The sequence below is a fragment of the Numida meleagris genome, chromosome 7 (genome assembly GCF_002078875.1).
Source record: "Numida meleagris isolate 19003 breed g44 Domestic line chromosome 7, NumMel1.0, whole genome shotgun sequence".
In the NCBI taxonomy this organism is placed as follows: domain Eukaryota; kingdom Metazoa; phylum Chordata; class Aves; order Galliformes; family Numididae; genus Numida; species Numida meleagris.
This window is the reverse complement of record NC_034415.1, coordinates 4600231-4625609: the sequence shown is the minus strand read 5'-3', so window position 1 is coordinate 4625609 and position 25379 is coordinate 4600231. Positions and strand designations below refer to the sequence as shown.

Below are 25379 nucleotides of genomic sequence, written 5' to 3'. Positions count from 1 at the left end.
AAGTTGGAATTTATTTCCCTTCCCAGGAAATCCATCCATATAAACACTTTACTCTAGCCACAGGCAGAGCTTTACAATCAGTAACAGCTAACCTGCTGCAGCAGCGTATGTTAACTTTGTAACACTGCAAAAAGAGATGGGAAGTTTGTAACAGCTAGAAGTGCACATGCCACAAAACATCCTCTATGGCATGTCTTTGTGGATCCTGAATCCTCCAAGAGGAATCCAAGGAGGCTAGAAAATTCTCCAGGCCATATTCAAGACAGGGTTAGTTAAGCGTGTCCACACTGGTGCAGGTAGAATTGATGAATGAGAGCAGAGTACTGACTACACTAGTGCTTCTTAACCCTTACAACTGAGGAGACTTCCAGGCTAAATGCACATCATACCTGGTTGTGTTTCCAGGTTGCCTCTTTCTGCTGCTCTTCCTCATGTACTGTGGTCTCCAGCAGCTGGGCAGCCCTCCTGGCTTCAACCAGCTGATTCTCTTTCTGACGCTGAGCTCTTTTCAGTTTCTGCACCTCCAGCTGCGTGCGGAAAAGCGTGTTCTGAAGATCAAGCAGCGCCACTTGTTGCTCCTGAGATGGAGGTGAGCTTTCTGACATCTGACAAGAGAGAGAAGCAGGGAAACTGAAGATTCACTTCACAAGAGGGACTTAAAAACCAAAATCCCCACAGCACCAAACCAGATGTATTTTAGGCTTTCCCAGGATGTACCTGCAACTGCCCCAGCTGGCTTCTGTGTAACATGTCCTGCAGCTTGGCCATTGTCTCATTCTGCCCTTCAATGACATGATACAGCTCTTCTGTCTGTGAGTCAAAGGATGGAAAGTCACTGCACAGTCATTGGCAAGCCAAGCACAAACCCTTCCATTCCAAGCCTCCAGCATGGATTATGATACATCAGTGCCACACAACACTAAGAGCTTCACAGGAACTAATTTAATGAGATTCAGGATGCACAGAAATGGCTTAAGCATTTATTTTCAGTCACTGCCTGCACAGCTAGCACGCTTCCAGTGAGCCCCAATCAACATCCCCCCCACCCATCCTGTACATTACCTCACTCTCCTTGCTCTTCAGGGCCTCTTTCAGGCTTTGAATTGTATGATCTTGCCTCTGCGATGTTTCTTGGGCAGATTTTAATTCAAAATTCAGTTCATTCAGCTTTTCCTGTAATAACTGAACACAAAAAGATGTTGGTCTAATGCTATATGTAAAACACCCTTAACTCAAGTCATACAGTCCAAGCGTTCACCAGATCAAGACAAACAAGCCACCTTCCAAAGCCTGTAAGCACTGTTTGTGCTGGGTGGAGAGCAGTGAATAAACAAATCCTTCTTTCCTCAACAAGAATTCTAGAGCTTTTAGTCCCTCCAATGCAACCATCACGTGCAGGGTGGAGGTTCCATGTTTGGGTTCAAGTATCAAGCTGCCTCCCTCATACTATGGGACAGGCTTGCTCAGACTGCCCAGGACCCTTCCCAATTCCTAGCACGCATGTTCCCTTAGGAGGGAAGAGCTACTTCAGCTCAAACACTTCCAGTAGATCTGAACGACAACAGGAAAAAAAAAACAAAAACCACCACATATGGAGAAGCTACAAATTCTAAAAATGGTTTATTTTGCTTCTGATGTCCCCCAGAATGCTGCAGCTGCACCTTTACTATCCTCCAGCCCCTTCTCTTGCTGCCTCATTCCATCACTCATGTACTGTTGCAGCAGCTGCTGGTCTGCTGGCTGAGGTGATTGCACATTTGAGCTGACCAGTGGCTTATCTAGCCTCAAGTTCTGGCTTCAAAACAAAGGAATCTAAGGAGTGCCAGCATGCCATCAGCGTGGCTGCAGAGGGGAACTTCTCATTAGCTCCAGTCTTTGATTTACAACCTGAGAAACTTCTCCCTTAGACTTTTTTTTTTTTTCCCCACCTAGACCCAAGAGAGTAACATTACCTCAAATAGTTTTAGGACAGTTCTCTTCTTTCACCAAGATGTACAGGAGCAGTGCAAACCATTAAGCAACTGCTTATTAGCATTTCTAAACATGTTGCTTGTTGCCATTCTTAGATGACACGCATCTTCTTTGGAACTGAATCAAGCCTCAGTTTCATCAGAAGCTGCTGCCACCACATGATCTCTTCTTGTTATTCATTAGTTTACACACCTGTCACGTTATCTCTTCTCTAAGAGACACTCCCTCTAACCTGTTTAATTTACTGAGCCTCGGGCCTGTTCTACTTCTCTGTCAACCTCTGTGGACTGAGCAGATCCAACAGCTTACAGATGACCTCAGATTACAAATAAAGATTGTGTTCCAATGGTTTTATTGTTATTTTTATTTGCTTTCTCCCATTTAATTCCTCTGTTTTCCCAGTGGATATAGTTTACCTTAGAGTTCAAGAGCATAACCAAGAATATCTACCTCTCACAACATGTTAAATTTCATCTGCTTCAAGACAACTCAGCTTTCCTAGTAAATAAACTTACAGCCTTTAAAGCTAAGTGAAGATGGGACTCTCTCTCTGCATTGATCTTCCTTACAGCTTGCAAAAAAAAAAACAAGAAAGAAAAAAGAAAAGAAAAGAAAAGGAAAGAAAAGGCAGCTTCTCTTCTGCACCAGGCTCAACCTGTGCAACTCCGAGAGTCAGGGAAATAGCCCTATGTATCTCTGCTTCACCAGCTCTCAGAATGCTCACCAGGCAAGTGGAAAGTTCCTTCAAAATTTACACAGCAGAGCTGGAGGAAAAAAAATCAAATGCTTTGACTCGAGCTACAGACAACAGCTCTAAGATCTGCAGGCCAGTGCACACACTTTTGCTGAAGGGGAGGTGCAGGTGTCTGTCTCTGGTGAGGCCAGAGGCACCCAGCAGAGTCATTAGGCAGTGAATTTGCTGTTTGCAAATGAATACCTGGTTGGTAGCCTCAAACTGCTGGATTTTGCCCTGTGGTTCCGTGGCACACAGATCGGGTGCATGCTCCCTCGCTGCAGAATCACCTGGAGCTGGCTTCTGATGTTCATCTTGCAGATTCTGGGGGGGAAAAAAAAGGAAAAAAAAAAAAAAAAAGAGAGAAGTGGCTCAAATCTTGCACCAGCTTCTATTCCTTTTGGCAGCCCTCACAGATCTTGCAGTGTGGGCTCAAAGATGCCTCTCTGGGCTTCTGTGTCTCCAAAACACCACAGTGCTCATGTCTGCCCTCCGTTGGGTGATGGTTGGCATCTGGTTGCCCTCTGCCTGACTTGGCAGAGGTTCCCTGCTGCCCAAGGCTCTGCTGAGGCTGCCTGTTACTCCTCACTCCCTTACTGTGAAACCAGCAGCTTGTCTGTCTCTAACCACTGTCTGCAGGCTGACGACAGATCTGCTCCCCACGCCCCAGCCACATCCCTGAAACACCTCTCTCCTTCCTGCGTACCCTGCTAGCAGCTTCAGATGAACAAAGCCAGCACTGAGCTGAACTCCTTCCTATGTTCTGCCAGACTGTGTCCGCAACCTTCCATCCTCCCCACCAATTACTCTCCTGCCAGAAGCAGGCAGTCACCCCTGGCTCTGAATCCCTTTATTTGTGCTTTGTGGGGCCCTTCCTCACAGCTCCCCACGCTCCAGCACCCTTGCTGCAATTCCCTTCAGCTCAAGCAATAGCAAAGTCAGTGCCCCAGCTGAGATTTCATTCATGAGACACACCCACACACTGAGAACAGGAACAGCACACTTTCTCCTCTGCTTCCCCTTCCCCTCATTTTCCTCTTCTTCCATCCACTCAGATTTCCACCTTCTCACCCCACAGCGCATCACTTGAGCTGCATCCCGATTCCCAAACGCACCAAGTAGCACTGAGCTACCGTTCAGCGTTCCCTGCGCTGCCAAAACTCCTAAGTGTGACATTTTCCTGTTAGCTTTTCCACACAGAACCAATGCTCCCCTTTACCCCCACGTTTTATTAAGACTGTAGCGAAGCCTTAGTCAGTCACAGCAAGTTACCTTGGCTTTGCCCAACCAGGAGGCTTCAGGCAGGGAGAGCTGCTAGAATCTCTCCCACAGTAATTATTTTGGAATATGGATGATGAAAGGAAAACACAGAGAGAGAGGGGAAAAAAGAAAAAAAAAAAAAAACAAGAACAAAAAACCAAAACCAACCACCTCTCCTCACAATTCACACGTCCCAAAGGAAAATAACCAAGCAGACTGCAAATGGCTACAAGCAGGGAGGGGAAAGCTGAGCAAGTTCCCAAGCTGCCTCCTCCCTGCACTTCACTACAGCCGCCTCTTGCCAGAAACAGGATGGTTGTTTTTTTCCCCTAAAAATCAGTATTTTAATTGTAAGCCTCTCCTCAGTGCCCTCTCTTCAGTGCAGCTCCAGCAACGTCAGCACCCACTAACTGAAACAAAACACTTCTTTAGAAAAGAAGAGTAATAATCCCTGCATTGTCTAAGCCTCACATCTGCACCAAACAGCGGGTAAAAGACTGGCTGTGAGAGGGCAACGCTTCCCTGGCTGCCAGCATAGCACCACGGGCAGCATAAGAGCGTGCCTGATGAAGGCTTGGCTCAATGGCATCTTCTTGGAGCCGCAGTGGTGAAGGAGGAGCATTGCTGGTTTAAAGAAAATGCCCCAGAGGACGGTTATCTAAGGGATTACATGCCCCGGACGCTAGATTGCAGCAATAAATGTAAAGTAGAACTGCAGTTTCGCCAAGCAATAAGGGAAGTGTGGTCCTATAAAAAAAAAAAAAAAAAAAAAAAAACAGAAGCACCGTTCCCTTATGCCACACCCTGCACTCAAGCCAAGTACTTCTGTCACAGCACAAAATGGGCAGAACAGCCAGCAGGGCCAATTCCTGGCAGGGACATCAGAGGGCAGAGGCTGGAGCCCAGAGAAGCTCCCCCAAACCCTTTCCAAGAGGAGGATGGCAAAGCACAACACGCAGGGAAGCCATAAGCACACCACGCTGACTGCGCCACGTTCTGTTCAGACAGAGCCTGTTTTTATGCTGTAAATATACCCCTAGCTGTGAAAGTGAGCAGCCAGTGACACAGCATATAGGAGCAGCACCTACACCCTGCTTCACATCTTCACTCACTGGCTGCAGGGGCAACGCTTTTGTGAGGCAGATTAGTTTGTAGTGTTCTCCATCCCCGCCCTAGCAATTTCTTGATCCGAGCTTTATGGGAAAAGCACAAAGCTCAGGCAAACGCCTGAGCAGATGGGGCAGTAAGCAGCACCCGCTGAATAGGAAGCGTAATTCAGCACAGCATCAGTTGCCATAGAAATAAACAAGGTTTTTTCTAATCCCTGAGGCTATCTAGAGAATTAGGCAGCACTAAGGCTGCTAATGCGAATGCAATTAGCCTGACATGGATATTCCTGAATTGAAGCTGACTGGGGCCTTCTATTCATTACGGGAAGTGGTGAAGGAGTTACAAGTTCAGCTTTCTGACTGCACACTAATGACGGCTTCATGAAAGCCAACACAACAGAGCAATCCAGAGCTGCAGGAGGACTACCACCTACACAGATAACAGGAGTGTTCGCTGCCTTTTTGCAACACCTGCCATTAATGGATGAATCTGTTCAAAGGATCAGAAAATAAACCAATTATCTAGAATACCAACCCTAAAGTCATCCCCTGGCACAAATCCACCTGCAAGGAAAACACCTTTTCCTCAGGGTATGTGCCACATTTCCCTGCACAGAGCAGCACGCTCAGACAGACTGAGACCTGATCTGCAGAGCAGGATGATGGTGGCAGCGTGACAGGCAGGTTCCTGACATCCACCATTACCAGTGCACAAAGAAAACACATGCCCAGAAGCTTAAAACTCTCCCTTTGGTTGTGGGTAAAAGTCAAATCAGCCTCTTAAAGAGAAAGCTAAAGTGAAACTAGCATCTTCTCAGCAGAAAATTTCACATTTTCAGCTTGCAAAGAGCTTAGAGCTAGCTAGCACGCTGCATTCACAGGGAGAGGAGCTTCATTTCCCAGGATACAAAGAGGAAACAGACAACAGGAGAATGACACGGGAGAGCAAGAGCACACCTAAAAAGGACTGAGCTGCCTATTCTTAGCCCTTGGCTCAGCTACACGTGGCTATCTGTGTTATCTCAGCACAGAAGAATGCCTAATGGTCCCAAGGGCCGAGCAGCAGGAACGCCGCTCAGTCGAACGGCTGCACAATGACCTCTACCTGTACCCGCAGTGGCATATAATCCTCCCAGAGGTCGTCCCACAGCTCTTGCAGTTCAGGAATCTCCAAGGGAAGACCCAAAGGAGCTCTGGAAAAGGATTTTCTGTCTGCATTCAGGAAACCAGAACCAGCATCTGCTAAGCCAGCAGAAGCACTTCCATCTGCCAAGTCACGGCTGAGCTTGGGGGGAGGCAAGCTGGACTTCACAGGAATGGGCAGCCTGCTGCCTCGTGGGCTCTGGATGGGTTTGTAGTCTAACCCCTTGATCAAGCTGAGGGCAAGCTCCAGCCTGTTTCCACTGAGTGATGAGCTGGGGGTCATGCGGTCCTCCGCAAAATCGTCATATTTCCCGTTCCCCTTCACCACCTTATCCACATCTTCATCCTTCTGCTGGGGAGCGCTGGCCTCCACTGTTGTGTCCAGGGACTCAACAGAGGATGCAGGAGTGCCTTCCTCCATGCTCTCCCCATCCACAGGCCCTCTGGCGCCAGCAGACTCCGCTGGGTCACACACGGATGACTCCTCGTTGCCCATGCTCACTGACCATCGGCTGGACAGCCCACAGGAGATGCTCCTGGCCACCTTTCGTGGCACTTTGCAAATTGCTTCATAGTCGGCATCAGCCACACGCAGCGCGGCACAGCCCCGGCAGCGCCGCGGGCGGCTGGTGGCTCCCTCTGAAGCGTGGCAGCTGTGAGGCTCCAGGCTGTGCTCATCTTGGTCCGTCCAGTATTCGTACCCAGAGTAAGCAAAGTCCTCCTGAAGGAGGGCAGCGTACCGCGCATCGGGCAGGTTAGAAAGGTCCACAGTCCCATCGCCGGCTCTCTCATCCGTGCCGGGCTCTTCGTTGTTCCTGCGGTACATGCTTGCGATGCAGAACTTGAGGCGGTCCTTCTCCAGCAGCAACTTCTGCAGGCGCTCGATGGAGAGGGCCTCGATTCGCGCAATGACCGTGTCGAACCTGTAGATGCGGTCCAGCATGAAGGCACACTTGCTGCACGCGAACTCGCCTCTGCCATCGCGGCACAGCTCCCTGCCCAGGACGTGGGAGAGCAGCACCTGGAGGTTGAGCTTGGCCGCCGTGTGGAAGATCCATCGTCGCTGGTTGCCGCACAGCTCGCGGGCGCAGATCCGGCAGGTTTCCTTCATCCTCACTCCTGACGGCACCCAACCCTCCCGCTGGGGCTGCTCGAGGAGCCCCCCAGGACTGCACCCCCCTCAGCGCATCCCCCTGGGCACCGCCCCGCTCAGCCCCACAGCACTCCTCAGCCCCTCTTCAGAGGGTCGCACACTGGGGCTCCCAGGGACTCCTGGCGCTACAGAAACCCGCCACCCCACGCCATCGCCTCCACGCCTCAGCACCACCGCACCAGGGCGGCTCCTCTCCTCGCCTCACAGTCCCCGGCCCTGAGGCCGCCCCTCCCTCACAGCCCCCTTTTCTCCTCACAGCTCCCCTTTCTCCTCACAGCTCCCACCCTGGGGACACCCCCCCTCTACTCACAGCCCCCCGGCCCCGGGGCTGCCCCTCACCCCGGGCTGCCCCCCTGCCCCCGGCCCCGCCGCTCCGCCTCCCCCCGAGGATGCTCCTGCCACGGCGGCGCCCGGCTTCTGGCTCAGATTTCAAGATGGCGGCGGGCGACAGCTCGACGCGTACGCATCGCCCGCGGTGCCTGCCGGGATTTGTAGTCCTTCCGCCCCGAGGCTGCGCATGCGCAGTGCCCGCTGCGGGCGCACGGGACGTACAGTTGTGTGCCGTCCGCAGCAGCGCCGCGGTGCTGCTCTCTCAGCCCCGGCGCTAGCAGTGTCTGCCTGCAGCATGGATCCCTGTGTCCTCTCGCAGCCCCAGAGGACCACATGCAGGCGGCTCGCGCGCTGTCACTTGAGCCGCTATAGGGTAGATAGGTGCAGGCAGCCAATGCCAGCTGCAGGGCCCCCGGATGCTCTGTCCCTGTCCCCAGCCCAGCGTCCCCAGCACCACACCACAGTGCCGATCCCCAGTGCTGCAGGGTGGGGACAGCCCCAGCCGTGCCCCACCGACAGCCACACACGGCCCCCAGTGCTGCACCCACCTGCCCCGCCACAGCCTCGTCCCGCTGCTGCAGGTCACACCTCTCGGCCAGCAGCGTCTCCTCCATTTGGCCCAGCTCTTCCATCCTCCTGCGTGCAGGGAACGGCGAGGGATGCTCAGCTCTGGGGTGGCACCGCTGAACCTCGCCAAGATACTGCCCCACGCACACCCACCTCTGGGCCGCAGTGTCACAGCCATCTCCGCTCCCGCTGTCCCCCTTTGTCCTCGCCGCCTCTTTCAGCTTGGCCGCCAGCTCCTGGCACCGTTGTGCCTCGGCCTTGGCCAGCGCGGTGGCCTGCTCCGCCTCGCTGCGGGCCAGCCTGGCCTCCTGCACGGCACCAACCGGCTGAGTCTCACGCAGCCCCGCTCCCCCCAGCCCCACCGCGGCCTGCTGCTCACCTCCTGCAGGAGCTGGATCTTGTTCTCCAGCAGCTCGTAGACATGCTCCGACTCCCGCTGTCGCTCCTCATAGTGCTGCCGGAGTGCGGCCTCGCTGCGGTTCGTCTGGTTCTCCGCAGCCACCCTGCAGGGCACGGCATGGCACAGAGTCACATGGCATGGCACAGCATCATGGCATGGCACAGTGTCATGGCATGGCACAGCATCACGGCGTGGCACAATGTCACATGGCATGGCACAGCATCATGGCATGGCACAATGTCACATGGCATGGCACAGCGTCACGGCATGGCACAGCGTCATGGCATGGCAAAATGTCACGTGGCATGGCATGGCATCATGGCATGGCAGAGCATCATGGCACGGCACAATGTCACATGGCATGGCACAGCATCATAGCATGGCACAGCATCACATGGCATGCACAGCAGGGCCCAGCCTGGCGCTCACCCTCCCTCGGCAGACAGGTGCTGCCCTTTATTTTTGGCTGGTGTCAGGGCCGTAAGCAGAGCCCCACCAGCCACCCCCCCATGCCTGTCCTGGTGCTCACCAGGTTTTGTCCAGAGCCTGCTGCTTCTCCTGCAGCTCCCGCTTCAGGCTCTCCACCTCCACCTTCAGCTCGATGTTCTGCAGGGCAGGAGGGATGGAGCTGGCACCACACACACACACCCCAAGGCTCTACGCTGCACCCAGGCCTCGCACAGCACCCAGACCCCACCCTGCTCCCTGTGCCCATTGAAGGCAGTGCAGGGGCATGCCCTTTGCCCCACAGCAGGGTGTTGGGTTCTCTTTATCCCCATACCAAGCTGGGGACACCTGCTCACCTGCTGGCATGAGGGGCCCACCCACCCAGGATGGCTGTCACGGCAGTTAGGTTGTTTATCATGCTGGCTCCCCGCTGGCTGGCAGCCCCACTGTGGGGGACAGACATGGGGTGTCCCTCATTTCAGTGCACAGACATGGGATGTCCCCCCTTGTCCTGAGCACGGACATGGGGTGAAACCCACGTGATGAGGCACAGGTGTGGAGTGTCCGTCATGTGGGGTTTCCACCACCAGCGGGGCAGACCCTGCCCTCCCCATTCCATTTCCCTGCTCCATTCAAAGGCAGTGAGAGGCAAACTCCCCCCAGCCCCACTGCTCAGTGGGATCCCTGAGCCGTGCTGACAGCTGCATGCCCTCATCCCTATCAAAGGGACAGCATTGGAGGGATACCCCACGGGGCAGCATCTGCCCCATCCCCGTCCCCACGGGCGCGCTCACCCGCCGGTAGACATCATCCCGGCTGCCCTCTCCCTTCTGCTGCACGCGCTCCTCCAGGAAGTAGATGCGGAGTTTGAGACTGAAGTTCTCCTTCTTGAGGTCGTTGAGGTGCTGGGACAGCGTGCGGTACCCGTTAGCCATGGCTGGCGCTCCATGGGGGGGGCATTCCGGCACCCCTCACATGGCGGCACCGAGCCCACGGCTCCTTGCCCGCCCGCAGCTCTGGGACGGGTGCCCTCGCCAAGGCCCCTTTCCTATTTTTTCCCCTCCCGGTGCTATTTGTGGGGACCGACAAGTGGTGAAACCCGAGCCCCGGGTGGCTCCCGGACGTCAGCCAGGAGGGCGGCGAGGGGGAGCGCGGTGCCCCACGGGGACGGCACCGGCAGTCCCATCCCCTCCTGGGGCCAACACACGCGTCCCGCGAGCACCCCCCGGCCCCATCGGCGGTCACCTTCTCGAAGTCCCGCAGGGTCTGCGTCTGGGCGAGGGGACCCTCCTCTGAGTCTCTCAGGGGACACGTTTGCACCGTGGGGATGGGATGGGGCTGAGTGGGTGGGGGGTGCGGGGTGCCCCCTGGTTCGGGGTCTTCATCGCAGTCACCCCACGGCCCTTCCACTGGGGCGTCCCCGTGGGACGTGGTGTCCCTTCCCGCCATGGGGCTGGCTGCGGGGACGTCACCGCGGCTGGGGACCCTGCGGAGAGGAGTGCACCTCCGTGTTACACAGGGGTCCCTGGGGGGGAATTTCACTCATTTGCTGCACGGCACGGCAGCTTTGGAGAGGAGGTCTGATCACAACAAATGTCACACCAAAGCATGGGTGTGCACGGGGGGAACATGCATGCACACGGGTGCTGGTGCCCACAGAACACGTCCGCTCACAGTGCCCAGGGGGGCCACGCAGATGGCGGTGCCCACATGGGAGCACTTTAGCCCCATTAGCAGCCCTGACCCTCTCCCAGCAGGCAGCAGGGCCACCTGAGCCCCCCAATAACTCCGCTCTGTGTTCTCCCTGGGGGTTGGGAAGGAGGGCTGGGGGGGACGTGCTGGGTGCTCAGGGACAGCTGCTCCCCCCCGGCTCGCAGCCCCCCCTAGCAGCCCCAGGCACTGCGTGCCCCCGCCGCCCGCCTGAGCACGGCTCACCCACTGGTAACAGCAGCCGCCATCAGGTTTATTTTCAGCAGGGAAGTGTGAGTCATTTCAGGATTGGGAAAAAAGAAGGAAAACGGATTCTTTTTTCCTTAAAACAAAATAATCTGGTTTTTTTGTTTGTTTGTTTTTTGTTTTTTTTTTTTTCCTGAGACCAGTGTTTTTTGGTGGGATTCCCCAGAGGGCAGTGGGCCCCCCGTAGGCACAGTGCTCTGCCCTTAGCCTGGCAGCAGCCACAGGGTGCCACGGCCACGCAGCAGCAACCTGCCTGGAGTGGACAGTGGAGTGCACCGAACCAAGGGGGTAAGGCATGGTGCCCAGAGCCACGATATCCAAGGAAGTACAACACCCAGAAGTGTGATTCCCGAGGAGACCCAGTACCCAGAAGCAATATATCCAAGGAGGCACAATAGCAGAGAAGGCAAGAACTTGGAGGCAAAACACTCAAGGACATATGATGCCCAGAGTCAAGGCACACCAGGGCACACTATATCCAAGGAAGCATATCTGGATCATAGGATCCAGAGGCACAATGTCCAAAAGCACAATACACAGGAAGGCAAAATACCTAAGGCCAAAGAGGCATGGTACCCAGAAACACAACACTCTGAGACACGGCACCCAAAGACGCACCATACCCAAAAGCCTGGTGTTCATCGGGCACGATGCCCATGGCACCGTGCCCAAGCACCATACCCAATGAGGTGCAGTACCCGGCAGCATGGCACACATGGGTGACACCAAGACATGAGAGTGCCCCGTGGCTCTGCAGCCCTGCTGGCACGAGGGGTGCCACACGGCCCTGACTCACAGCACCCGCTGACTCACAGCACTGAGCAACTGCCTCGGGCCACCACGGCCACCCTGCCACTGGGACTAGCCCCACGGTGCCACCGGGGTGAGGGCAGAGGGCAGAGGGCAGGAGCCGTAGCACGTGGGGTGCCTCACGGGAGAGCATCCCCCAGGTGCCCAGCACCACACCGAGACGGGGACTCACCTCCTGCTGCTGGGTCAGATCCCACAGGCGGGCAGACAGAGGGATGGATGGATGGAGGGATGGATGGCCGGCCCCAGCCCTGTGTGCACACCCAGCAAGGCCAGGTGGGGCCGGGATGTGGAGCGTGGCACAGTGCTGCCCGCTGCCTCGTGGCAGGGATGTCTCAGCGAGGCCACCGTGGGAGGTGGGGCCGGTGCTGCGTGTGCCTGTGGCTGCGTGCAGCCATCCGCCCGCGGTCACGGCCCAGCACAAGGCCCCCATTGAGCGCAGCGGGACGGGGGGAGCGGGGCTGGCGGTACCCAGACTCCTGGGCGGGACGGCTCCTGGCGCGGAGCAGGCACGGATCGAGGCTGGGTTCGGGGACGGTCACGAGATGGAAGAGCAGGAAGGATGCAAGAGCCGGAGGAGGTTGGGCCAGCCCCACTCCCGCACCAGCTCTCCAGACACGGCCTACCTGCAGGGCCACCAGCAACCCCCCCCGCCCCCAACCCCCCCCCCCCGAGTGCCGGTGTCAGCCCCAGCTCGGCCCCGCAGCGCCGGACGGCCCCGTTTCGTCGCGTGGCAGGGCACCCGCTGGTCCCTACGGCGTGCCCCGGCACCGTGCGCCCCATGGCACGGTGGGACTCTGCGGGCTCAGACCTGCCGTGATGGGCTTTCGGATGGGCAGCGACGGCACCGCGCAGCCCCGGGGCAGCAAACCGCATCCCGCGCCCGTGAGCCTCCACCCGCGGCCGCAAGCGTGTCCCGGTCCCGCATCACCCGCGCCCCCCTCGGTGCCTCCCGCACCACCGCTCACCGCCGCCGCGGGGCTCGCATCCTCCCGTCCGTCTCCGGGCTGCACCGCGCCGGGCCCCGCCTCGCCGGGGGCACCGGGGGGCTCCGCGGGCGATGCCGGGCCGCCCCAGCGTGCGCCGGGGAGGCGGCTCTGCGGCACCGGGCGGCTCCGCCCGCCGCTGCATCTCTCCTCCTCCGCCTCCTCTTCCTCGTCCCTGCCTCCATCCTTCCCTGCCGCTCCATCCCTCCCTCCCTCCCTCCGTCAGCCGCCTCCGTTTCCCCGCTGTCCCCGACAGCGGCAGCCCGACCTCCCGCCCTCAAAGCACCTTTGCCCCTTCTCTGCCACCCCTATCCTGACCCAAGGACACCCTGGGGCACCCCTAACTCCCTTCCCTGATACCACCCCTGCCCTCTCCCCACTATCCCAGTGCCCCTCACCACGCACGAAGTCCCCATTGCTCTCCTCCATCCCACACCCACAGCATCTGTCCCCTTGGTGCCTCCATGCAGAGCCCACCCGGGACCCCAGCAGTGAGAATTAGCAGCACGGTACCAACTCCCCGTAGCCCCCAGACACCATCCAGGTCATGGTCCAGTTGCCACCACAGCCAACGGCTCTGAGTGCCATCTTCAGGATTCCCATCACTCTTAGGGTGCATCCATGGGACATAGGGGGGACTGAGTTCGGGTCTCTCCATGGGGCTGTGGGGGCACACCAGCTGGCACTTCCATCCCGCTCCCCGTGTCCCTCTGAGGGCTGCAGGGTGTACCTTCTGCTCTGCTCCCCAGGAGAGGGCACCAAGCGCCCGGGGAAAGCTGCACGCATTGCACTGCGGCGGTGCCTTTGCCACACGTGGCCTTGAGTGACCGCTTGGGACAAGGTCTGTGGGCACTGGGCACAGAAAAGGGCCCCCATCTGCTGCAAGGTGTGTCCCCTGCTTGTCCCCGCAGATACAGAGGGGACTCACGGCGTGGGAGCCACCAGAATGTGACACCCATCTGGTGTTGTCCCAGGCTTGGCAGGTGCCTTGAGCATGGTCTTAATGGTTAATAGGGGCCAGGGCCAGGCGTGGGGCTGTGCCAAGGCACTGGAGCGGGGCCAGGGGGCCATGTCCACACATCCTGCCCTGAAGGCCCCCCACTGTATGCCATGCGTGGGGGAGCTGTGTCCAGGCAACAGCCCCTCCAAGGGGCAGCACGAGGCCCTGCTGTGGATTGTCTCCAACCCCAGCCTTGACCCCCAGCTCTCGTCCCATGCCAGCTGCCCTGGACTTTCCTCCTTTGGCGTCACGGTTGTTCCCTGGCTGCAGCTGCAGTGGGGTGTGCATGGTGCCGCGGTGCACACAGCCTGCAGTGAGTGTGCCCTGCACTGGGTGCACCGTGAGATGTTGTCTCCATGACAAAGGGACGCCCTTTGTTCCTCCCCATCCCCTGTGCCCTGTCCCTATGCTGTCCTCTTCAGGGCCAGCGCTCTCCCCACGAGGTCACCACCACAGCCACGTGGCTCCCACCCCATGGAGGGCGTTTTCTGGGTGGCTCCCGTGCACCCCATGCAATTGGGAGCTGTCAGCGGGGCTGGCCCCGTGCCTCCAGTGCTTATCGGGGCATTGCTCAACAGTGGGCGCAGTGCTGGGGCAGTGCAGTGGTTTGCCACCACCTCCCTGTGGCGGGGAAACTGAGGCAGGGCAGTGGAGTGGGGTGTATGTGGGCTGTGGGGGTGCTCGAAGCTTTGGGGGCCCTGTTGGGCTCCCCGCTCTGTCATCCCAACTGCTGTGGGGTGGGAGGCCTCGGGGGAATCAGGGGGACTGGGATCCCGGGCTCGCAGCCACCCAGCGGCAATGGGGGGAGGAGGGAAAAGAGGTGGGAAAGAGGTGGGATTATGGAAATAGGATCCAATGAGACAAGAGCGCAGCCCGCAAAACATGCCCCATCGGCAGCCCATTTAGCACGGCGGGCAGCACGCAGCAACCTCTTTGGCCGGAGCTGTGCGGACAGACAGCGGGCACGGTCCCCCGACGGCCCCGACAGCCCTACACCAAGCGATGGCCTTCACCAAGCTGCAGAAGGTGCTGATCAGTGACAGCCTGGACCCCTGCTGCAGGGACATCCTGCAGGCGGGGGGCATCCAGGTGCTGGAGAAGCCCGGGCTGAGCAAGGAGGAGCTGCTGCAGGAGATCCGGGTAAACAAGCTGGGGTCTGCGTGGGGCACAGAGCCCTGGGGTGGTGGCGATGGGTGGGCACAGGTGGGTGCCAAGTGGGCACCGTGGCCCTCTGTCCCAGTGGGTCGAGTGGGTACACTGCAAGCACACGGTGGGGACATCGTGGAACGCTGCAGGATGGTGGGAGGCTGGAAGCCCCCTCACCCAGCGGGTCGTGTCCCCGCCTCCTGTGTCTGATGCAAGAATCCTGGTTGCTTTCACTCCGTCGATCCCAGCCCCAGGCCCCCGGCTCTTCCCACCTCACCATCCACCCTGGCTGCCAGCCCCGCAGCCCAGCCCTGACTGATGTGTGGTTTCTGCCCCCCTAAAGGACTGTGATGGGCTCGTTGTCCGCTCAGCCACCAAAGTCAGCGCCGACGTGCTGGAGGCGGCGGGCAGGCTGCAGGTGGTGGGCAGAGCAGGAACCGGCGTTGACAATGTGGATGTGGAGGCAGCCACCAGGAAGGGAGTGCTGGTGATGAAGTAAGAGCGGGACTCGCAGCTGGACAGGGGACATCCTGCTGGCATGGGGCTGGGGGGCAGCACAGCACCCGGCCTCCGCACGGGTCTCCATCCTGATGGGGAGGTCACACAGTGACACCGCTCCCTTTCCCAGCACACCCACCGGGAACAGCCTCAGCGCGGCAGAGCTCACCTGCGGCATGATTCTGTGCTTGGCCAGGTGAGCACAGGGCTGTACGGGATGGGGGATCCAACCCACAGCTCCCAGCCCCGCACAGACTGTGCTCCCCCCTTCCCTTGCAGGCAGATCCCACAGGCAGCTGCCTCCATGAAGGAAGGCAAATGGGACCGAAAGAAGGTAGGGGGCAGGCACAGTGCCTGGGCGGGTGGGTGGTGGGGGGCCCCTGCTTGCTCACCGCTCCCCTCGCCCCCAGTACATGGGCATGGAGCTGAATGGGAAGACACTGGGCGTGCTGGGGCTGGGCCGCATTGGCAGGGAGGTGGCCACGCGGATGCAGGCTTTCGGCATGAAGGTGAGCAGTGGGGCAGGGGGCAGTGGTGGGGAGCAGGCTGGGTACAGCTGTGAGCCCCTGCTCTGCCCCAGACCATCGGCTACGACCCCATCATCACCCCCGAGACCTCAGCTGCGTTTGGCGTGGAGCAGCTCCCGCTGGAGCAGATCTGGCCCCGCTGCGACTTCATCACGGTGCACACCCCACTGCTGCCCTCCACCACGGGTAGGGTGGTCCAGGAGTCTGGGGGTGCTCTGGGGCAGCCCCCGTACCCCTGTCCCTGATGGTGCTCCCCACAGGGCTACTGAACGACAGCACCTTCGCCAAGTGCCGCCGCGGCGTGCAGGTGGTGAACTGTGCCCGGGGCGGCATTGTGGATGAAGGAGCACTGCTGCGGGCGCTGCGCTCGGGGCAGTGTGGAGGGGCCGCCCTCGATGTCTTCACACAGGTGAGAGGGGTCCCCCTGGGGCCATCGCCCAATTTGGGCCAGGGCAGTTCCCAGGGTGGGCATGGGGCTGAGGCCGGGGCCATGTGCAGGAGCCCCCGAAGGACCGGGACCTGGTGGACCACCCCAATGTCATCTGCTGCCCACACCTGGGTGCCAGCACGCGGGAGGCGCAGAGCCGCTGCGGCAAGGAGATCGCCATGCAGATGGTGGACATGGCCACTGGGAAGGGGCTGGTTGGCGTGGTGAGTCCCTTTGTGCACCTCAGAGAACTAGTGCGTGATAGATCCCCACTGCTCATCCTGCTCCTCTTCTCAGGTCAATGGGCAGGCACTGAGCAAAGCCTTTGCACCTGAAACCAAGCCCTGGATCTCCCTGGCCAAGGCGCTGGGCACAGTGCTGCACGGCATGGCCAAGCAAGCGACTGGCAACGTGCAGGTCTGCACCCTAGGTGAGAGGTGGGCAGGTGTACTGCAGCCCAGGGATGCAAGGGGACATGCCGGGTTGGAACGCAGGAGGTGGTTGCGTGATGGGATGAAGGACGGGAGGCGTGGGATGGATGGGATGGTGGGAATACAGATGGACACGAGCTGATCGCACTACTGATCCCAGGGGCCCCCCTGAAGGATGCCAGCAGCTACCTCGCACCTGCCGTGGTCTCAGGCATGCTGGCTGGAGGGAAGAAGGAGGTGACCCTGGTGAACGCTATGCTGCTGGCCCAGGAGGCCGGCGTGAAGGTACCCGGAGTGCCACATGTCAGCTCGATGCCACCACATCCCATCCTTCCTTGGCATCACCCCACAGGGCGCTGTGCCCTCAGGGGACATCCCACGTAGGATGCGGATGCTGAGCGGCCACCTCCCCCCACCAGGTTACAGCCACCCACGGCGACACATGCCCTGAGCCCGAGGGCTTGCTGCAGGTTGCCCTGCAGGGCACCCCACACCGGGTGACGGGAACAGTGCAGGGCAGCACCCCGGTGCTGCAGGAGCTCAATGGGGCCACCTTCAAGCAGCCAGCACCACTGGTGGGTCCTCTCCTCATCTACAGAGCCAAAGCATCTGAGACGAGCACGCTGCCTGCACTTGCTGGTGAGCTCTTGATGTCACCTCAAGCAAGGGAACAGCCAGGGAGGTCCCCACAGCCAGCCTGGAGTGAAAAGGGGGAAAGATGCAAACAGGGTGTTGCATTACGTGGAGAGATGGGGAGGGGTGGTTTGGTTGCAGAGTTGGGGAATTGGTAATGCCCTGGCACAGGCTGCCCGGGGGATGGGTGGGGTCACCGTCCCTGGAGGTGTTCAAGATCTGTGGAGTTGTGGATCTGAGGGATGTGGTCAGTGGGCATGGGTGGGCTGGGGTTGGACTTGGGGATCTGAGAGGTCTTTCCAACCATAGTGATTTCATGTTTGTATGACTTGGGGTGAAGGAAAGGAAGAACGTCATGGAGGGGATTCAGGGTGGGCAGAGCCCTACCACTCATGATCCCACACCACTGTGGGGTCCAGGTACCAGGGAACAGGCCGCAGCCCTGACCCCTTTCCTCCTGCCCAGGGCTGCTGGAGAAAGCAGGGATCCAGCTCCAGTCCTACCACAGCTCCAGTGCAGTGGCAGGGGAGCAGTGGAGTGTGGCCGGGCTCTCAGCCCCACTGCCTGACCTTTCTGGCCTGAAGCCATGCACAACAGAAGTCTTCCAGCTCCACCCGTAGCCCCCCACCACCAGGATGGACCTGGAGCCCCCAGCACCTGGGGGAGCATTGTGCTCAATAAAGCATCCAGGAATGAGCATGCTGTGCCTTGTCCTTGCAACCCTGACTTGAGGTGTCCTTCCTACCCAACCCTAAACCCTTCCCGATGACGTCCCTCATACCCAACTCCAAACCTTTCCTTGCAGACTCTCTCCTGGCTCCATCCCCAGTGCCGCCCCCATCACCCTCTGGCACTGTTTGCTCAAGGGTGCAAAGGTCTTTCAGGCACGGCTGCTCTGCTCTGACCACAGCCCAGGCAGTGCTCCAAGATAGGCTGAGCCTCCTGCAAGCCCGTGTCACCCCCCCTACTTCCATCCATGGAAGCTATCCCCTGGGGATGTTGGCAATTGCATTTGCCACCTGTGCTGGCTCCAAAGTATTGGGCACATGCCCATCCTGGGGATACATGCCATTCCCCTCGGGCTTGAGGGGCGTCCAGGGATAAATCCCACCTGGCACCATGGTGATTCAGTATGGGTTTGGAGGCAGGAGGAGAATGCATGGTACTGGGTAACACTGGCTGCTTGCAATAGGGTGATAGAGCCGGGGCGCTGCCCTTGCATCCGTGCTTTATTCCCCACACCGCCTGTGTTTTCGCAGAAAACACTGCCTGCTTCAGCGCCAGGATGGCTGCATTCACCCCTGTGTCTGCATGTCCCCCCGATGGCTGCCCCACTCTGTGCCCTACATGGGCTTCCTGGCGTACTGCCGGCGGTACTTGTCGTCCACCCGCTCTAAGTACCAGGTGCCAGGGAACAGGTCTGCCTGGGAGCCGTGCGGAGTGTGGTTGGCTGTGGGGAGAGGGCATGAGGTTCAGTGGGGCAGCCGGACCCTGGCGGTGGGGTGCCCCCTGGCCCCACTCACCCAGGTGATGGGTCTCCTCGCGCTGCTTCATGATGTCGGCGAAGTCCTGTGGGGCCACACGCTTGCGGGCGTCCAGGCGGGCGGGCAGATCGGCCAGACTGGAGAGCAGCTTGTCCAGGGGAGAGCCTGGTGCGGGGAGCCCACAGTGAGACACCACCCACCCGTGCCCTCCCGCTTCTTGGTCCCCATGGCACGGGACTCACCCGGGGCAGCATCCTGTGAGACACGGAGGGAGAACATGCTGGCGGCCAGCCCCGAGCCGTAGGAGAAGGCACCGATCCTGGAGCCGGCCAGGTCCTGAGCCGAGCACCTGCGGCCATTTGGGGCGAGGAGTTAGGGGAGATATAGGGCTAGAGGGACAGTGGTGGCCTCAGCCAGCAGGGCCCTGGCACGCTGGGCCAGATTAAATTGCAGCCACCACAGGAGGAGATAAGGGAGGCTGTGCTGTGGCGGGGACAGCAAAGAGGGAACAGTTAGGCACAGCAGGGCCTGGGCAGGTTTCTGCCCCTACTGTGTCCCAGAGCCGTGCCAGGCACCGCAGCAAGTGGCTCAAGGACGGGCTGACGGACACAGAGGTTGCACCGCCCTCGTGCCTGGCTGTTCCCATGGCTCCTTCCCAGCCAGCAGCAGGGGACAGCCATTCTCTGTGCATGAAAAGGGGGTTTTCATCCTGCGGCGCTGACAGAAGGGCTTTATGTGCTCCAGCAAGGCAGCATGGAAACGCTGGCTAGGGGACAGCGCTAGGCTGCGTACAGTGAAAGCTAGGCCATTCCCAAAATGGCTTCCTCCAAAGTGACATCCCACCAAAATGGTGATTCCTCAAATGGCAACCCTCAAAATGATGCCTCTTCCCTCCCAAAATGGTGACCCCCAAAAGGGCATTCCCCAAAATGGCGTCCTCCAATATGGCGGTAACCAATACGGCGACCCCTCAAAATGGCGACCCCCCGCTGCCAGCGCTGTGGACTCACTGAGCCAGGAGCGAGGCCAGGCAGCCATACATAGATGGTGTATACATGTTGCCATTGCGGGAGGAGAGCAGCAGGGAGGGCTTGGTCTTCTGGTTAAAGATCTCCTGGCTGGCCGTCTGGAAGGCCTTCTCCACCTCCTTGCTGGTGTAGGTGTCCTCCAGCTTCATGCCGCTGCATGGAAAGAAGCAGGCTGTAACCACGGGTGGGAGGCAAGCAGAGGTGCCCCCACCACACTAAGGGACACCCACCGGAAGGGCTGCAGCCCCTTGTAGAGCCCAGCGGCCGTGTCGGGGCTGGGGGCAGCCAGGAAGTCATTCAGCAGCAGCCGCCCCACCGACTTCTGCACCAGCTTGCAGAAGGGCGTGTGGAAGATGATAAACTTGAAGTCGTCGAGGGTGAAGGGCCGCTGGATGCCGGCTGGAAGGCAGAGCAGGAATATCAGTCGCCATGGGGTGGGATGTGGGGCCATCTGCGCACCACAGCGTCACCCCTCACCCTGCTGCCACTGTCTCTCCGCCTTCCTGCGGTACACAGCATAGCAGCGGTCCAGGGCCCGCAGGTAGCACTGGATGGAGAGGGGACCGTCCACCACTGGGTATTCTGAAGACAGGTCAGGTTTGTAGAAGTCATAGGCGTGCTCCATGTGTGTTCCCCGCAAGCCTGGAGAAACAGGGGAGAGCTGGACGCTGGGGATCTGCTCATGGATCCTAGCCCCCATGTCAACCCCACCGTGGTGCCCATGGTGGCATGGCCAGCCAGAACCCCATGGAGCACTGACCTCTCTCCAGCACCAGTGGGGCGTTGGGTCCCACCAGCATGGCGATGGCACCAGCACCTCCTGTGGGCCGTGCGTTCCCTGTGGCATAGACGGCAATGTCTCCGCACACCACCACAGCGTAGCGTCCTGGGAGATGACAGAGGGGACATCAGTGGGTGGGACATCTTCATCAATCCCATAGTCCAAGTGCAGCCCACCACCCACATGCCCATCCCCATATCTTGGCCTACACGGGTGAGAAAGGAAGGTGGTGGGATGCCCGTAGGGCAGCATCCTCCTCCCACCCCACAGTGCCCACCCCATGCCCAGGCACCCTCCAGCCCCACATCCAGCCCCATGCCCACCGTCCCAGGCACTGGACTCGACCCAGGAGGCCGCATTGAAGAGCGAGGCTGTGCCACCATAGCAGGCGTTGGTGGTGTCAATGCCCTCCACGTCAGTGTTGCCCGACTCGCGGAAGAGCTCCATGAGGACGGTCTTGACAGCCTTGGACTTGTCGATGACGGTCTCGGTGCCCACCTCCAGGCGGCCGATGGCGTCCCAGGAGAGCCGCCCGCGCTCCACCAGCCTCTGCACCACCGTCAGGCACAGCGAGTTGATGTCCTCATGGGCGGCACAGAAGCCCATCTGCTGCTGGCCCAGGCCCCGCGTGTACTTGCCGGCCTCCACACCATCATAGCGCTCCAGCTCAGCCTGCTCCACATATTGTGCAGGGAAGTACACCTCCAGTGCCAGGATGCCCACGTCCTTGGGCCACGTGCCGGCCACCGCTGCAGTGCTGGAGAGGCTGTGAGGCAGAGGGAGTGGCGGCGGTCCTGTGCTGAGCCCCACAAGTGCTTGCACCCTGCTCCCTGCCCCCACAGAGCCCCCCGTTCCCCAGCAAGCCTCCAGCTGACCACCAGCCCCCGGAAGCCCCCGGGCTTTGTCCCACCCCACCGCTGGGCGCTCACCGTGCCCGCTGCATGGCCGCAGGGCGTACCCGCGCCGGCCCCCGCCTCGCCCCCCAGCACCACGCAGCACGGCCGACCAAGCGCAGCATCTTCGGCCCAGATGGACGGACAGAGGGACAGACAGAGGGACTGGCTTAGTGTGCAGCTTTTATCAACTGCGGCCCCCCCCAGCCCTTATCAGCACACTGGGCACTGGTGCTCAAAGGTCGGCGAGCAGCAGCCAACGCGACAGGGACAGTGCAGCAAGTGCTGGGTTTGGAGGACACAACCTGCGAGATGGCTGTGGTTGGTGTCCCGGCATTTTGGGATGCACGGAGCCAAGGCCGAGCACTGGGGTGGGCTAGGTGCCACGGGGTGATGGCTCACTGCTGAGCTGTGGGGCGGTGGTGGCAGCAGAGCCACCATCACTATGTGAACCCCCTGGCCAGAGGGCAGGGGGTGCCTTGTGCCACCCATGCCCCCCAGAACATGTCATTCTCCACGCGTGGTTGCTCTGGGGGAGAAACATGAGCTGGGTGGAGGCACAGCCATCTCCAAAACAGCAGAGCAAACAGACACGTGATGCACGGAGCCGCACTGCAATGACACAAGGAGGGACCTTTGGTCCCGATGCTGCTGTCAACACAGCCCCTCAGACCTGTGGGTGCATGGGTGCATCTCGCAGATCCCCACACAAGGACCCCTCATCACGCACCACTGTCCCTCCATGCCTGCCCCAGCCCCGCAGCTCCTGGGGACCATCCCCAAACCCTCCTCTCCCCAAGGGTCTCCATATCCACCGGCAGCAGGCAGAGCAGCAGGGGACTTTGCACAGGACACACACCGTGCTCACATGCTTCTCTGTTTATAGATGTATTTTTGAGAGAGAGAGGGACGAGCATGGAGGTGGGGCGGGAGGATCGTGTGGGCACGGGGCCCTGCTCATTGTGAGGGCGTGAACTTGCAGATGAAGTGGTGCTTTTGGTTGCAGTCGGCGCTGGACCACACGGTGAAGCCTATGGGATAGATATGCCATGGGGTCAGTGCGGAGAGGGGCAGCAGCTCCCAGGTCCCCTGCCCAGAGGGGTCCCATAGGAGAAGGGGACACGTGGGCTGCGGGCACTCACTGCTGCTCTGGGTCAGCAGGGCACAGCTTCCACCTCGGGCGCCGTTCCCAGGCACCGTGTTGAGGTCATCGTACTTCACCCCGTGGGTCCAGCGCCAGTCCCGGCTCTGAGCAGGACACGGGGTCAGAAGCACAGCGCCACTGCCCCCAGCCCCATGGGCACCCCCCGCCCCTCACCTGCCGCAGGTATTGCAGGCCCAGCCAGACGGGCTGCGTGCGCTGGTAGTAGGCGATGACCCGGCTCAGCGTGGCCGCTTCCTTGGGCTCCTCCACCCAGACCAGGTGGGCTCCAGTGTAGCTACTCTGGCACTGTGCCTGCAGGAGACACAGGGCATCGCGGGGCCCCAGCACCGCCAGAGCTGGGGGCAGCTGGCTGCGCACCCTGACCACCTTACCTCTGCCTCCTCCCAGGTGCGGTGCTGGCGGAAATACTTGAAGCAGTTCAGCTTGTAGTAGGACCAGCCCTCGGGGCAGCTCAGCAGGTACCTGGCTCCTGGAAGGGGGGGGACGCAGGGACGGAGGTTCAGCTTCATGCCCCCACCCCAAGCCAGGAGCATTCCCCCAGGACTCACCGACCACTTGCAGCAACACCATGCAGCACAGCAGCAGAAGGGCACACCTGGCTGCCATCATCCTTCTCTCTTCCGCAGGCGTCCCTATAAGAACCCATGGCTGTCAGCAGGTCCCTTGGGCAGGACTCAGGGTCCCAGGGCAGACCCAGCCCCACTGCTGCCAGCAGTGCTTTGGGGGGATGGCGCAGCCACTGGCGTGGACTGTCCAGGGCAACAGCAGTGACGACATGGGCAGAGCCAGGGCTGCTGGGGCCACAAGGCCTCTGTGCATTGCCGTTCTCCCAGCTTGCGTCCTCGCCAAGCTGGGGAGGCAATCGGCCGCATCAGCGCAGCTCCCCTTTATGTGTGCTAATCTCCCGTGCTGGGGATCATTTGCAGACTCAGCTTATCTTCCCCCCCAAGAGACAGCAACAAAAGCTGACCTGAAAACTGCACAGCTGCAGTATGCCCCATCCCATAAGGGCAGCTCTCATCCCCCCGAGCACCCCGAGGCTGTGCTTGGTGCCGGCCCCATCCTCACCTGGCACACGGAGATGGGAGGAATAACGGCCCCTCGTGTCCGCGGGGCAGGAGGGAGCTGCCCTATATAGCCCCACGCTCACTGGAGTCACTGTTTGCGCAGCTCAGGTGACTGCCATCATAAAAATCTTACTGCTCACTGCCCCCATCCCCTGGCCCAGCTGGAAATCCACCTAGATCTCAGCTCTGTTTGCATTCAGCATTTCTCCAGAGAAGACAGGAAGGACCTCTCCTAGTTGGTCAATAAACCCCCTGCAATTAGCATTAATTATCAGAGCAAACAGAGCAGCCTATACACAAAACCCAGCCTTGCACCTGCCGGGTGCCCATCTGGAACAGCAAGGGGTGGCAGGGACGAGCCTCGGAGAGACTGCCCGTGGGCAGTGTGATGGATGGGATGGGGCGGGATGGGACGGCAGCCAGCAAGGCCTGCACCCCTCCCAGCTCACAGTGCGTCAGTCCCGCACCGCCCTTGTTTGATCTGCCCGGGGAACCTTTCCGGCAGGATGCAGGGACAGCCTGCGGCTGGGGGCCATCAGATAGCGGTCAGGTGGCCGCTCCCACGCCCTGCGGTGACGCAGGCTCCACCAGTCCGTGTCCATCAGTCCACCTCTGCAAAAAAGGCAGCTCGCCCAGTCGCAGCCCTCGCTGCAGAGCTTTGTGCCACCAGGCTGGAGCCAAGCTCCCCGCCGCAGGGCTCTCCCACGGCTCCCACAGCACTGCGGCAGCTCAGCCTAGCGTGCAGGGGCAGGCCTGGCTCTAGCAGCCCTGGGAAGAGGGCAACGCTTATGAAAGAGCATGAAAATACCCCCCCAAAGGAGCCTGAGGCTCCCGCAGTACTCCTTTCACTCCAGGATGCCTGCCCGGCTGGTTCCTCCGGGCCTGTTTGGATGCAGCAGGACAGGTTCCCACAGGCCGCTCCCCACTGCGCACAGGAGACAAGGCACGCATCAGCCCCGAGGAGATGCACGTCTCAGCCTGAGCACCCCAACCGCTGCGGCTGCGCAGGGCTCAGCTCCCAAACGTGGGGCAACCTGTGGGAGGGGGGTGAGAGCTGCTGGAGGCTCCTACTGGTCAAGCTGGCTCTGCTGGAAGAGAAAGGAGCTACCGAGTTTAATATTCGAACAGTGAAAATGCCTCCCAGCAGCTTGGTTATCCCTCCTGGGCATTGTCATTCAGCAAGCAGCTCCACCAGAGCGCACTGCTGAAAACCTGCCAGGGGAGCACATGTTAAGCTTAAGGCACAGGGGCGGCTCCGTGCTCAAAATGCAGGAATGGAGCCATTGACAATTTGTTCTCTAATTGCTAGAGTCTGAAATTTTCAAGATCTGAAAACATTCCTCTCCACCTACCCCAGTGCACACATGCAGCTACTGAGCCCCTTCTCAGCACAGTGAGGGCCCCAGGACCCTTCTGCTAAGGGGAGTTATGCCA

The 25379-nt window shown here is 59.7% G+C and overlaps 4 protein-coding genes across 16 annotated transcripts in view; 1 reads left to right on the top strand and 3 right to left on the bottom strand.

Annotated features, from left to right (window-relative positions):
• LOC110402543 (myomegalin-like) overlaps positions 1–12987 on the bottom strand; it is a 30401-nt gene extending 17414 nt beyond the window's left edge. For 2 of the 10 annotated variants that reach the window (XM_021404746.1, XM_021404747.1), the window contains exons 1-5: positions 6179–7726; positions 2909–3028; positions 1063–1182; positions 718–810; positions 390–605 (exon numbers count right to left, since the gene is read on the bottom strand). In XM_021404746.1, the coding sequence (XP_021260421.1) occupies positions 390–605; positions 718–810; positions 1063–1182; positions 2909–3028; positions 6179–7327 (1698 nt within the window). In that variant the 5' untranslated portion in view covers positions 7328–7726. Of the gene's footprint in view, positions 1–389; positions 606–717; positions 811–1062; positions 1183–2908; positions 3029–6178; positions 7727–8247; positions 8336–8419; positions 8575–8645; positions 8770–9195; positions 9273–9907; positions 10260–10358; positions 10600–12847 lie in introns of those variants that run through there. The other 8 variants (XM_021404750.1, XM_021404751.1, XM_021404749.1 and 5 more) reach the window with 8 other exon arrangements.
• PHGDH (phosphoglycerate dehydrogenase) lies at positions 14735–18224 on the top strand. 2 transcript variants are annotated; one of them, XM_021403988.1, is made up of 12 exons: positions 14736–15005; positions 15355–15506; positions 15640–15705; positions 15789–15843; positions 15920–16018; positions 16090–16222; positions 16297–16445; positions 16535–16687; positions 16761–16893; positions 17055–17179; positions 17314–17533; positions 17993–18224. In XM_021403988.1, exons 1-12 carry the CDS (start codon positions 14868–14870, stop codon positions 18145–18147), a joined length of 1578 nt encoding a protein of 525 aa, XP_021259663.1. In that variant the 5' UTR covers positions 14736–14867; the 3' UTR covers positions 18148–18224. The 2 variants fall into 2 exon arrangements, with proteins under 2 accessions (XP_021259664.1, XP_021259663.1); XM_021403989.1 differs by lacking the exon at positions 15920–16018 and having other exon boundaries at positions 14735–15005.
• Positions 18722–22684, bottom strand: HMGCS2 (3-hydroxy-3-methylglutaryl-CoA synthase 2). Of its 2 annotated transcripts, XM_021403991.1 has the most exons (10): positions 22573–22684; positions 21750–21838; positions 21144–21586; positions 20800–20925; positions 20517–20681; positions 20270–20438; positions 20022–20192; positions 19254–19360; positions 19051–19176; positions 18722–18977 (listed from the first exon to the last, which is right to left on the bottom strand). In XM_021403991.1, the coding sequence occupies exons 2-10, from the start codon at positions 21836–21838 to the stop codon at positions 18871–18873; spliced, it is 1503 nt and encodes a 500-aa protein (XP_021259666.1). In that variant the 5' UTR covers positions 22573–22684; the 3' UTR covers positions 18722–18870. The 2 variants fall into 2 exon arrangements, with proteins under 2 accessions (XP_021259666.1, XP_021259665.1); XM_021403990.1 differs by lacking the exon at positions 22573–22684 and having other exon boundaries at positions 21750–22430.
• On the bottom strand, positions 22578–24306 carry REG4 (regenerating family member 4). Of its 2 annotated transcripts, none has more exons than XM_021403992.1 (6): positions 23849–24306; positions 23427–23510; positions 23250–23347; positions 23032–23169; positions 22856–22961; positions 22578–22744 (listed from the first exon to the last, which is right to left on the bottom strand). In XM_021403992.1, exons 1-6 carry the CDS (start codon positions 23877–23879, stop codon positions 22671–22673), a joined length of 531 nt encoding a protein of 176 aa, XP_021259667.1. In that variant the 5' UTR covers positions 23880–24306; the 3' UTR covers positions 22578–22670. The 2 variants fall into 2 exon arrangements, with proteins under 2 accessions (XP_021259667.1, XP_021259668.1); XM_021403993.1 differs by having other exon boundaries at positions 23947–24301.